Consider the following 13327-nt stretch of genomic DNA (forward strand, 5'->3'; position numbering starts at 1 on the left):
AAGTCACTCAACAAATATATGTGTGGTGTAATATAACCACATGTTTCCAGTGATTTCACATATGGAGTACTGTACAAATATATGCATAGTGTGTAATATTAACCACATGTTTCCAGTGATTTCACATATGGAGTACTGTACAAATATATGCATAGTGTGTAATATTAACCACACGTTTCCAGTGATTTCACATATGGAGTACTGTACAAATATATGCATAGTGTGTAATATTAACCACATGTTTCCCAGTGATTTCACATATGAAGTACTGTACAAATATATGCATAGTGTGTAATATTAACCACATGTTTCCAGTGATTTCACATATGGAGTATTGTACAAATATATGCATAGTGTGTAATATTAACCACATGTTTCCAGTGATTTCACATATGGAGTACTGTACAAATATATGCATAGTGTGTAATATTAACCACATGTTTCCAGTGATTTCACATATGGAGTACTGTACAAATATATGCGTAGTGTGTCATATTAACCACATGTTTCCAGTGATTTCACATATGGAGTACTGTACAAATATATGCGTAGTGTGTCATATTAACCACACGTTTCCCAGTGATTTCACATATGAAGTACTGTACAAATATATGCGTAGTGTGTCATATTAACCACACGTTTCCCAGTGATTTCACATATGAAGTACTGTACAAATATATGCGTAGTGTGTCATATTAACCACGTTTCCAGTGATTTCACATATGAAGTACTGTACAAATATATGCGTAGTGTGTCATATTAACCACATGTTTCCAGTGATTTCACATATGAAGTACTGTACAAATATATGCGTAGTGTGTCATATTAACCACATGTTTCCAGTGATTTCACATATGGAGTACTGTACAAATATATGCGTAGTGTGTAATATTAACCACACGTTTCCAGTGATTTCACATATGGAGTACTGTACAAATATATGCATAGTGTGTAATATTAACCACACGTTTCCAGTGATTTCACATATGAAGTACTGTACAAATATATGCATAGTGTGTCATATTAACCACACGTTTCCCAGTGATTTCACATATGAAGTACTGTACAAATATATGCATAGTGTATAATATTAACCACATGTTTCCAGTGATTTCACATATGAAGTACTGTACAAATATATGCGTAGTGTGTAATATTAACCACATGTTTCCAGTGATTTCACATATGAAGTACTGTACAAATATATGCATAGTGTGTAATATTAACCACATGTTTCCAGTGATTTCACATATGGAGTACTGTACAAAATATATGCTTATTGTGTAATATTAACCACATGTTTCCAGTGATTTCACATATGGAGTACTGTACAAATATATGCAGAGTGTGTAATATTAACCACATGTTTCCAGTGATTTCACATATGGAGTACTGTACAAATATATGCAGAGTGTGTAATATTAACCACATGTTTCCAGTGATTTCACATATGGAGTACTGTACAAATATATGCAGAGTGTGTAATATTAACCACATGTTTCCAGTGATTTCACATATGGAGTACTGTACAAATATATGCATAGTGTGTAATATTAACCACATGTTTCCAGTGATTTCACATATGGAGTACTGTACAAATATATGCATAGTGTGTAATATTAACCACATGTTTCCAGTGATTTCACATATGGAGTACTGTACAAATATATGCATAGTGTGTAATATTAACCACACGTTTCCAGTGATTTCACATATGGAGTACTGTACAAATATATGCATAGTGTGTAATATTAACCACACGTTTCCAGTGATTTCACATATGGAGTACTGTACAAATACATGCATAGTGTGTAATATTAACCACACGTTTCCAGTGATTTCACATATGGAGTACTGTACAAATATATGCATAGTGTGTAATATTAACCACATGTTTCCAGTGATTTCACATATGGAGTACTGTACAAATATATGCATAGTGTGTAATATTAACCACACGTTTCCAGTGATTTCACATATGGAGTACTGTACAAATATATGCATAGTGTGTAATATTAACCACATGTTTCCAGTGATTTCACATATGGAGTACTGTACAAATATATGCATAGTGTGTAATATTAACCACGTTTCCAGTGATTTCACATATGGAGTACTGTACAAATATATGCATAGTGTGTAATATTAACCACATGTTTCCAGTGATTTCACATATGGAGTATTGTACAAATATATGCATAGTGTGTAATATTAACCACATGTTTCCAGTGATTTCACATATGGAGTACTGTACAAATATATGCATAGTGTGTAATATTAACCACATGTTTCCAGTGATTTCACATATGGAGTACTGTACAAATATATGCATAGTGTGTAATATTAACCACATGTTTCCAGTGATTTCACATATGGAGTACTGTACAAATATATGCGTAGTGTGTAATATTAACCACATGTTTCCAGTGATTTCACATATGGAGTACTGTACAAAATATATGCTTATTGTGTAATATTAACCACATGTTTCCAGTGATTTCACATATGGAGTACTGTACAAATATATGCAGAGTGTGTAATATTAACCACATGTTTCCAGTGATTTCATATATGGAGTACTGTACAAATATATGCAGAGTGTGTAATATTAACCACATGTTTCCAGTGATTTCACATATGGAGTACTGTACAAATGACTGAACTCAAGCTAAATATCCTGTCTTAATTCATTCATAGCCATAGCAGTAGTTAATGACTCCTCAATTCAAACAGAACTTAACACAGATACGTTTGACAAACAAATAAATTTATGTCAAAACACAGAAAGGTTCCTTAAAATAAACCTGTCACCCTCAACAGTATCTTCAGTTGTTTGAATTTAAGACAGGACAAACAAGGTACCATTTATACCAGATGGATTAGCAGACTATCATAGTCTGTCAAAGAGTAAAAATTTCACCTGATTAGTTTAACATAATACATTTAGCACTAGCAGTCTACAATGCTGATCAGTTGAATATAACACAGTGCAGCAGTAGCAGTCTGTATAGCAGTACAATGCTGATCAGTTTAATATAACACAGTGCAGCAGTAGCAGTCTGTATAGCAGTACAATGCTGATCAGTTTAGTATAACACAGTGCAGCAGTAGCAGTCTGTATAGCAGTACAATGCTGATCAGTGTTATATAACACAGTGCAGCAGTAGCAGTCTGTATAGCAGTACAATGCTGATGAGTTTAGTATAACACAGTGCAGCAGTAGCAGTCTGTATAGCAGTACAATGCTGATGAGTTTAATATAACACAGTGCAGCAGTAGCAGTCTGTATAGCAGTACAATGCTGATGAGTTTAATATAACACAGTGCAGCAGTAGCAGTCTGTATAGCAGTACAATGCTGATGAGTTTAATATAACACAGTGCAGCAGTAGCAGTCTGTATAGCAGTACAATGCTGATCAGTTTAATATAACACAGTGCAGCAGTAGCAGTCTGTATAGCAGTACAATGCTGATCAGTTTAGTATGACACAGTGCAGCAGTAGCAGTCTGTATAGCAGTACAATGCTGATCAGTTTAATATAACACAGTGCAGCAGTAGCAGTCTGTATAGCAGTACAATGCTGATCAGTTTAATATAACACAGTGCAGCAGTAGCAGTCTGTATAGCAGTACAATGCTGATCAGTTTAGTATAACACAGTGCAGCAGTAGCAGTCTGTATTACAGTACATTGCTGATCAGTTTAATATAACACAGTGCAGCAGTAGCAGTCTGTATAGCAGTACAATGCTGATCAGTTTAATATAACACAGTGCAGCAGTAGCAGTCTGTATAGCAGTACAATGCTGATCAGTGTTATATAACACAGTGCAGCAGTAGCAGTCTGTATAGCAGTACAATGCTGATGAGTGTTATATAACACAGTGCAGCAGTAGCAGTCTGTATAGCAGTACAATGCTGATCAGTTTAATATAACACAGTGCAGCTGTAGCAGTCTGTATAGCAGTACAATGCTGATCAGTTTAATATAACACAGTGCAGCAGTAGCAGTCTGTATAGCAGTACAATGCTGATGAGTTTAATATAACACAGTGCAGCAGTAGCAGTCTGTATAGCAGTACAATGCTGATCAGTTTAATATAACACAGTGCAGCAGTAGCAGTCTGTATAGCAGTACAATGCTGATCAGTGTTATATAACACAGTGCAGCAGTAGCAGTCTGTATAGCAGTACAATGCTGATGAGTGTTATATAACACAGTGCAGCAGTAGCAGTCTGTATAGCAGTGCAATGCTGATCAGTTTAATATAACACAGTGCAGCTGTAGCAGTCTGTATAGCAGTACAATGCTGATGAGTTTAATATAACACAGTGCAGCAGTAGCAGTCTGTATAGCAGTACAATGCTGATCAGTGTTATATAACACAGTGCAGCAGTAGCAGTCTGTATAGCAGTACAATGCTGATCAGTTTAATATAACACAGTGCAGCAGTAGCAGTCTGTATAGCAGTACAATGCTGATGAGTTTAATATAACACAGTGCAGCAGTAGCAGTCTGTATAGCAGTACAATGCTGATCAGTTTAATATAACACAGTGCAGCAGTAGCAGTCTGTATAGCAGTACAATGCTGATCAGTGTTATATAACACAGTGCAGCAGTAGCAGTCTGTATAGCAGTACAATGCTGATCAGTTTAGTATAACACAGTGCAGCAGTACTTAGCAGTCTGTATAGCAGTACAATGCTGATCAGTTTAATATAACACAGTGCAGTAGTAGCAGTCTGTATAGCAGTACAATGCTGATGAGTTTAATATAACACAGTGCAGCAGTAGCAGTCTGTATAGCAGTACAACGCTGATCAGTTTAGTATAACACAGTGCAGTAGTAGCAGTCTGTATAGCAGTACAATGCTGATCAGTTTAATATAACACAGTGCAGCAGTAGCAGTCTGTATAGCAGTACAATGCTGATCAGTTTAGTATAACACAGTGCAGCAGTAGCAGTCTGTATAGCAGTACAATGCTGATGAGTTTAATATAACACAGTGCAGCAGTAGCAGTCTGTATAGCAGTACAATGCTGATCAGTTTAGTATGACACAGTGCAGCAGTAGCAGTCTGTATAGCAGTACAATGCTGATCAGTTTAATATAACACAGTGCAGCAGTAGCAGTCTGTATAGCAGTACAATGCTGATCAGTTTAATTTATTCTCGCTATAGTAACAGCACAGTATTATATGACTGTATATAGCACTAAAATGTCAGAGTCTATGAAATGTAAGTGTTGCAGCAGATAATACCGTGTTGCTCTGGTGGAGCTGACTTGTAATTTAATATAATTTGATATCATACAATGTTATAGCAGATATGCTTATTAACTGATATCATACAATGTTATAGCAGATATGCTTATTAACTGACGAAAGAAGTGCAACAAGAGAAAGCAGTGCAGCATCTTGTAACCAGAAGGTGGAAAGAAAGAAAATAACTGAAATAAAAAGAAATTATATCTCTGAAATGTAAACAATTATTTGCTGTAACTCATATTGTATTCATGCAACACCAGGAATCTTTCCAAGTGAGGCCTCCTTATGAGTGCCCCCTTATCTTCTCTTATAGTGACTACCTTTAATTGTACTTATAATACCCAAATTCAAGAAAACTAGGTCAGCTAGTTCTTAAACTCACCCTACACTACAGGCATTACTTCACTATGCCCCATCACACAAACTTTGTTGCTCACTAAAAGGATTACTGGCTGCAAACTATGCTAATTGCATCAGAATATGTGGTTTGTGCAAACCTACCTTTGGCTGCTGTCAATATAGACCTGTAAGATCTAACAATGCTACCTTGTTTGATACATGGTGCTATGACATCCACTATAAATATAGGTAAGATCTAACCATGCCACATTGTTTCATACAAGGCCCTTTGACTTTCACTATCAATATAGGTAAGATCTAACAATGCTACCTTGCTAATACATGGCGCTATAACTTTCACGTCATTTGTCCATTCACAGCACAAATTTGTTTGTAACACAATGTGGTTACTTGGAAATGAATGTACAATATCTCAGAAGTTACAGTGGAAACAATTGCAAACAAGCATTCCAGCAGCAAAATAAACCAAACAGCAAAACCAAAAGAAAAATTATTATTATAAAATTATTGCGAGCAAGGTATGAGAGAAAAGGAAAGAAAAAGATAGAAGAGCATCAGCAGGGCAGAGTAATAAAGAGCTGGGCCAAACAATGCGGGCTTGTAATACCTCTGACTCATTTCAAGGAATTCCGGAGGTGCACTGTGGAGTGGTGAAATGCATGACATACAATTAAAGAAAATTGTAACTGAAAAAAAATGGTAGGATAAATATTGCACAGCCCATTTAATTTGCATATACAAGCTTTACCCTTTGGCATGACAGATTGTAAGCGTGCAGAACTGTAATGAATTTGCATATTGGGAACCAACACTTACTCCAGTCACTGATGCCTTTATGAAAATATTAAATCTGTGAACTAGCCAAGTGGTTACATACAATTGTCTGGTTGGATAAATTTGAGCACACTGGATCTGTGGGACATGTCCCAGAACACATTGTGTCTGGTTACAATATTACGCTGGATCTGTGAGAAATGTCCCAGAACACATTGTGTCTGGTTACAATATGACACTGGATCTGTGGGACATGTCCCAGAACACATTGTGTCTGGTTACAATATTACACTGGATCTGTGAGACATGTCCCAGAACACATTGTGTCTGGTTACAATATTACACTGGATCTGTGAGACATGTCCCAGAACACATTGTGTCTGGTTACAATATTACACTGGATCTGTGAGACATGTCCCAGAACACATTGTGTCTGGTTACAATATTACACTGGATCTGTGAGACATGTCCCAGAACACATTGTGTCTGGTTACAATATTACACTGGATCTGTGAGACATGTCCCAGAACACATTGTGTCTGGTTACAATATTACACTGGATCTGTGAGACATGTCTCAGAACACATTGTGTCTAGTTACAATATTACACTGGATCTGTGAGACATGTCCCAGAACACATTGTGTCTGGTTACAATATTACGCTGGATCTGTGAGAAATGTCCCAGAACACATTGTGTCTGGTTACAATATGACACTGGATCTGTGGGACATGTCCCAGAACACATTGTGTCTGGTTACAATATTACACTGGATCTGTGAGACATGTCCCAGAACACATTGTGGCTGGTTACAATATTACACTGGATCTGTGAGACATGTCCCAGAACACATTGTGTCTGGTTGCAATATTACACTGGATCTGTGAGACATGTCCCAGAACACATTGTGTCTAGTTACAATATTACACTGGATCTGTGAGACATGTCCCAGAACACATTGTCTGGTTACAATATTACACTGGATCTGTGAGACATGTCCCAGAACACATTGTGTCTGGTTGCAATATTACACTGGATCTGTGAGACATGTCCCAGAACACATTGTGTCTAGTTACAATATTACACTGGATCTGTGAGACATGTCCCAGAACACATTGTGTCTAGTTACAATATTACACTGGATCTGTGAGACATGTCCCAGAACACATTGTGTCTGGTTACAATATTACACTGGATCTGTGAGACATGTCCCAGAACACATTGTGTCTGGTTACAATATTACACTGGATCTGTGAGACAAATTCTCAGAACACATTGTGTCTAGTTACAATATTACACTGGATCTGTGAGACATGTCCCAGAACACATTGTGTCTGGTTACAATATGACACTGGATCTGTGAGACATATCCCAGAACACACTGTCTGGTTACAATATTACACTGGATCTGTGAGACAAATTCTCAGAACACATTGTGTCTGGTTACAATATTACACTGGATCTGTGAGACATGTCCCAGAACACATTGTGTCTAGTTACAATATGACACTGGATCTGTGAGACATGTCCCAGAACACATTGTGTCTAGTTTGTGTAAAATGTTGCAAATCTGTGTATATGAGTAAGTCTGTTCTGATTACTAGTACAAAAGCAGATGTTATCACTTACTCTTTTATGTTGAACAGATCTTTAAACATACAAAGAACATAGAGAGGCTTGGCAGATTCATCTAGACCCCAAGGAGAAAAGTCAAACCTGTTTAAATAAAGAAAACATAATTCTACAATCATTCACCAAAACCTGGGTTAATTATCAGCTATTTTATATGGAGCTAAACAAAAATATGAAAGGAAAAGATCATTTTAATGTTTTTCATTCATGTTAACCTTTATTAATTACTGATTTAAAGAGTTTTCCTTTGACCTCCATTTGTATAATGGTCAATGCTTCAAGCAGTTGGTGTTACGACCATTTGCGATCATTCAACTAGCTACTGTACACAAGTGTTTTATATTGTACCTCCTCATTAACAGTGGTGCCAATAACTACCAACCATTCATTGCCTACACACTTGGCTCTCTATGGCTAATATTGTGTCATGTAACTTCATCTGAAAGCCAGATTGTGTGTTACAGTCACTTTTAATTATCAAGATGAAAAATTCCCTGGTAACACAAAATATTGAAGAGAGGAAGGTGGTAGTGGGGGGGGGGGGACTTTTATTATATTAAATAAGACAGGATATGGTTGGTGCAAAACCATGGTGGTCATCATTCTCTTTACTTGCTTAAACTTGCAAAAGAATGAAACAAACTGTTTGAACAACTCTGAGGTAGACTAGAAATAGACTTTGAGGAAAAATGTGTTCTTACCTAGCAATATCTGGAATGGGTTCAGGTAGGGCCATTTTACGAAGGTACGTAAACTCCTCATCTGTACACTGATTGTGATAACTAAGAACCTCTAGGGCTACACGATTCTTCTGTTCAGATCGTCTGATCTTTTGGTATAACTACAACAAGAACAAGTAGAAGAGAGAAGACCTCAAAAGACTGACTACTTAGTATTCCTTTACATCACGTCTGATCTTTTGGTATAACTACAACAAGAACAAGCAGAAGAGAGAAGACCTCAAAGACTGACTACTTAGTATTCCTTTACATCACGTCTGATCTTTTGGTATAACTACAACAAGAACAAGCAGAAGAGAGAAGACCTCAAAGACTGACTACTTAGTATTCCTTTACATCACGTCTGATCTTTTGGTATAAACTACAACAAGAACAAGCAGAAGAGAGAAGATCTCAAAGACTGACTACTTAGTATTCCTTTACATCACGTCTGATCTTTTGGTATAACTACAACAAGAACAAGCAGAAGAGAGAAGACCTCAAAGACTGACTACTTAGTATTCCTTTACATCACGTCTGATCTTTTGGTATAAACTACAACAAGAACAAGCAGAAGAGAGAAGATCTCAAAGACTGACTACTTAGTATTCCTTTACATCACGTCTGATCTTTTGGTATAACTACAACAAGAACAAGCAGAAGAGTGAAGAAGACCTCAATAGACTGACTACTTAGTATTCCTTTACATCACGTCTGATCTTTTGGTATAACTACAACAAGAACAAGCAGAAGAGAGAAGAAGACCTCAAAAGACTGACTACTTAGTATTCCTTTACATCACGTCTGATCTTTTGGTATAACTACAACAAGAACAAGCAGAAGAGAGAAGATCTCAAAGACTGACTACTTAGTATTCCTTTACATCACGTCTGATCTTTTGGTATAACTACAACAAGAACAAGCAGGAGAAGAAGACCTCGAAAGACTGACTACATAGTATTCCTTTACATCACGTCTGATCTTTTGGTATAACTACAACAAGAACAAGCAGAAGAGAGAAGACCTCAAAGACTGACTACATAGTATTCCTTTACATCACGTCTGATCTTTTGGTATAACTACAACAAGAACAAGCAGAAGAGTGAAGAAGACCTCAATAGACTGACTACTTAGTATTCCTTTACATCACGTCTGATCTTTTGGTATAACTACAACAAGCACAAGCAGAAGAGAGAAGAAGACCTCAATAGACTGACTACTTAGTATTCCTTTACATCACGTCTGATCTTTTGGTATAACTACAACAAGAACAAGCAGAAGAGAGAAGAAGACCTCGAAAGACTGACTACTTAGTATTCCTTTACATCACGTCTGATCTTTTGGTATAACTACAACAAGAACAAGCAGAAGAGAGAAGAAGACCTCGAAAGACTGACTACTTAGTATTCCTTTACATCACGTCTGATCTTTTGGTATAACTACAACAAGAACAAGCAGAAGAGAGAAGAAGACCTCAAAAGACTGACTACTTAGTATTCCTTTACATCACGTCTGATCTTTTGGTATAACTACAACAAGAACAAGCAGAAGAGAGAAGAAGACCTCAAAAGACTGACTACTTTGTATTCCTTTACATCACGTCTGATCTTTTGGTATAACTACAACAAGAACAAGCAGAAGAGTGAAGAAGACCTCAAAGACTGACTACATAGTATTCCTTTACATCACGTCTGATCTTTTGGTATAACTACAACAAGAACAAGCAGAAGAGTGAAGAAGACCTCAATAGACTGACTACTTAGTATTCCTTTACATCACGTCTGATCTTTTGGTATAACTACAACAAGAACAAGCAGAAGAGAGAAGAAGACCTCAATAGACTGACTACTTAGTATTCCTTTACATCACGTCTGATCTTTTGGTATAACTACAACAAGAACAAGCAGAAGAGAGAAGAAGACCTCGAAAGACTGACTACTTAGTATTCCTTTACATCACGTCTGATCTTTTGGTATAACTACAACAAGAACAAGCAGAAGAGAGAAGAAGACCTCGAAAGACTGACTACTTAGTATTCCTTTACATCACGTCTGATCTTTTGGTATAACTACAACAAGAACAAGCAGAAGAGAGAAGAAGACCTCGAAAGACTGACTACTTAGTATTCCTTTACATCACGTCTGATCTTTTGGTATAACTACAACAAGAACAAGCAGAAGAGAGAAGAAGACCTCGAAAGACTGACTACTTAGTATTCCTTTACATCACGTCTGATCTTTTGGTATAACTACAACAAGAACAAGCAGAAGAGAGAAGATCTCAAAGACTGACTACTTAGTATTCCTTTACATCACGTCTGATCTTTTGGTATAACTACAACAAGAACAAGCAGGAGAAGAAGACCTCGAAAGACTGACTACTTAGTATTCCTTTACATCACGTCTGATCTTTTGGTATAACTACAACAAGAACAAGCAGAAGAGAGAAGAAGACCTCGAAAGACTGACTACTTAGTATTCCTTTACATCACGTCTGATCTTTTGGTATAACTACAACAAGAACAAGCAGAAGAGAGAAGAAGACCTCAATAGACTGACTACTTAGTATTCCTTTACATCACGTCTGATCTTTTGGTATAACTACAACAAGAACAAGCAGAAGAGAGAAGAAGACCTCAAAAGACTGACTACTTAGTATTCCTTTACATCACGTCTGATCTTTTGGTATAACTACAACAAGAACAAGCAGAAGAGAGAAGAAGACCTCAATAGACTGACTACTTAGTATTCCTTTACATCACATGCATCACTGCCAAACATAAATGCATAGTTCTGGAGCTAACCAAGTAAGTTCTACCATAACTCACACTGTCTCCACAAATTTGCTGGCTGCTTTCTTTTCATGTTGCTTGTTAATAGATATGAGTGTTCTCTACCGTTGAGATTAATGGATGGATCAATTCACTATTTGTCTGATATTATTTGCCTAAGAATGTCTTTCATTGGATGAGTATGAACAATTTACTTCTACTGCAGTCAGGCACATATCAAATTATGAGAAATTTAAGGTAAGTCCTGGTTTACCACCAATGGCTGGATGAGAGAGAAAGTTTAGAAAGGTCAGACTCAGTAACCACTTCTACAATAATTGTTGCAATATTTCTTTGAAATTGGATAAATACTGAAATAAGAGAACCAGAGAAATCAGCTCGTGGTACCAGTAATAATGTAGGTATAGTCTAGGTCTTGTGAATTACATCTATCAAACAACTTGTGTAAATCATTATCACAGTAGCATGGCTACTTCTGAACTCACTGCTTGTACTCAACAAGCAATCATCTATCTGTGAGTACATAGGATTGCATAGTACAGTTAAAGCCCACTGCTTGTACTCAACAAGCAATCATCTATCTGTGAGTACATAGGATTGCATAGTACAGTCTGAGTCCACTGCTTGTACTCAACATGCAATCATCTATCTGTGAGTACATAGGATTGCATAGAACTGTTAAAGCCCACTGCTTGTACTCAACATGGAATCATCTATCTGTGAGTACATAGGATTGCATAGTACAATCTGAGTCAATTACTTGTACTCAACATGCAATAATCTATCTGTGAGTACATAGGACTGCATAGTACAGTCTAAGCTCACTGCTTGTACTCAGCATTCAATCATCTATCTGTGAGTACATCCAACTGCATAGAACTGTTAAAGCCCACTGCCTCTACTCAGCATTCCATCATCTATATGTGAGTACATAGGACTGCATAGTACAGTCTGAGCTCACTGCTTGTACTCAACATGCAATCATCTATCTGTGAGTACATAGGACTGCATAGAACAGTTAAAGCCAGCTGCTTGTACTCAGCATTCAATCATCTACATGTGAGTACATAGGACTGCATAGTACACACTGTAGATGTCCATTAGTTGCACTAAACATAGATATTGAATTAATGATAATGCAAGAGTGATAAAAGTTTTTTCTTCTTGATGCTGAAAGAATCTTGGTGATTTTGCTAAGAACCCATATCAACTGAAGTGAACACCTTGGTATGATGTCAGGCTAGACCAGGGTAAAATGCAACACTACTCACCTTAGCATGATGTAATGCTAAACCGCAGTAAACTGCAAACATTTCAAAGGCTTCTTCATCAATCTTGGTAAAGCATCCCATTTTCTTATTAACCATCTGTACCACTCCAATAATACTGATGAAAAAAAATAATCACAGATTATAATTATCATTGAAGGATTGATATTTGATTTCATATGTGAGTTCTGACATGCAAGTTTCAAAGTCATTACTTTACAAGCATTAACTATGAATGACCATACACATAACTTACTGGATAATGAGATGACATGAAGATTGGACCATGAAAGATAACAGATAAAGAACGCATTGAAATATATATGTAGGAGACAGCTGATTTCACCCTAACACAGATTGACTACTGCAACTATGACCCAATGTGCTCTAACTGGGTGTTTCAAACTAAGTTCACATTGCTTGTGCATCCTATTCCTCTCTTACTAGTGTTCTCTAACTGGGTGTTTCAAACTAAGTTCACATTGCTTGTGCATCCTATTCCTCTCTTACTAGTGT

The 13327-nt window shown here is 36.8% G+C and overlaps 1 protein-coding gene across 11 annotated transcripts in view; it reads right to left on the reverse strand.

The window, feature by feature from the left end:
- LOC139974506 (probable 3',5'-cyclic phosphodiesterase pde-5) overlaps positions 1-13327 on the reverse strand; it is a 137938-nt gene that overhangs the window by 19928 nt on the left and 104683 nt on the right. For 8 of the 11 annotated variants that reach the window (XR_011795495.1, XR_011795496.1, XM_071981700.1 and 5 more), the window contains 4 exons: positions 12815-12929; positions 8735-8874; positions 8031-8117; positions 6236-6268 (listed from right to left, as the gene is read on the reverse strand). Coding sequence is in view for 9 of the 11 variants with exons in the window: in XM_071981700.1 (XP_071837801.1) it covers positions 6236-6268; positions 8031-8117; positions 8735-8874; positions 12815-12929 (375 nt within the window). In the remaining 2 variants the exon portion in view is untranslated. The remainder of the gene's footprint in view (positions 1-6235; positions 6269-8030; positions 8118-8734; positions 8875-12814; positions 12930-13327) is intronic. The other 3 variants (XM_071981706.1, XM_071981701.1, XM_071981702.1) reach the window with 1 other exon arrangement.

Source organism: Apostichopus japonicus, chromosome 9 (assembly GCF_037975245.1).
Source record: "Apostichopus japonicus isolate 1M-3 chromosome 9, ASM3797524v1, whole genome shotgun sequence".
Taxonomy (NCBI): Eukaryota; Metazoa; Echinodermata; class Holothuroidea; order Aspidochirotida; family Stichopodidae; genus Apostichopus; species Apostichopus japonicus.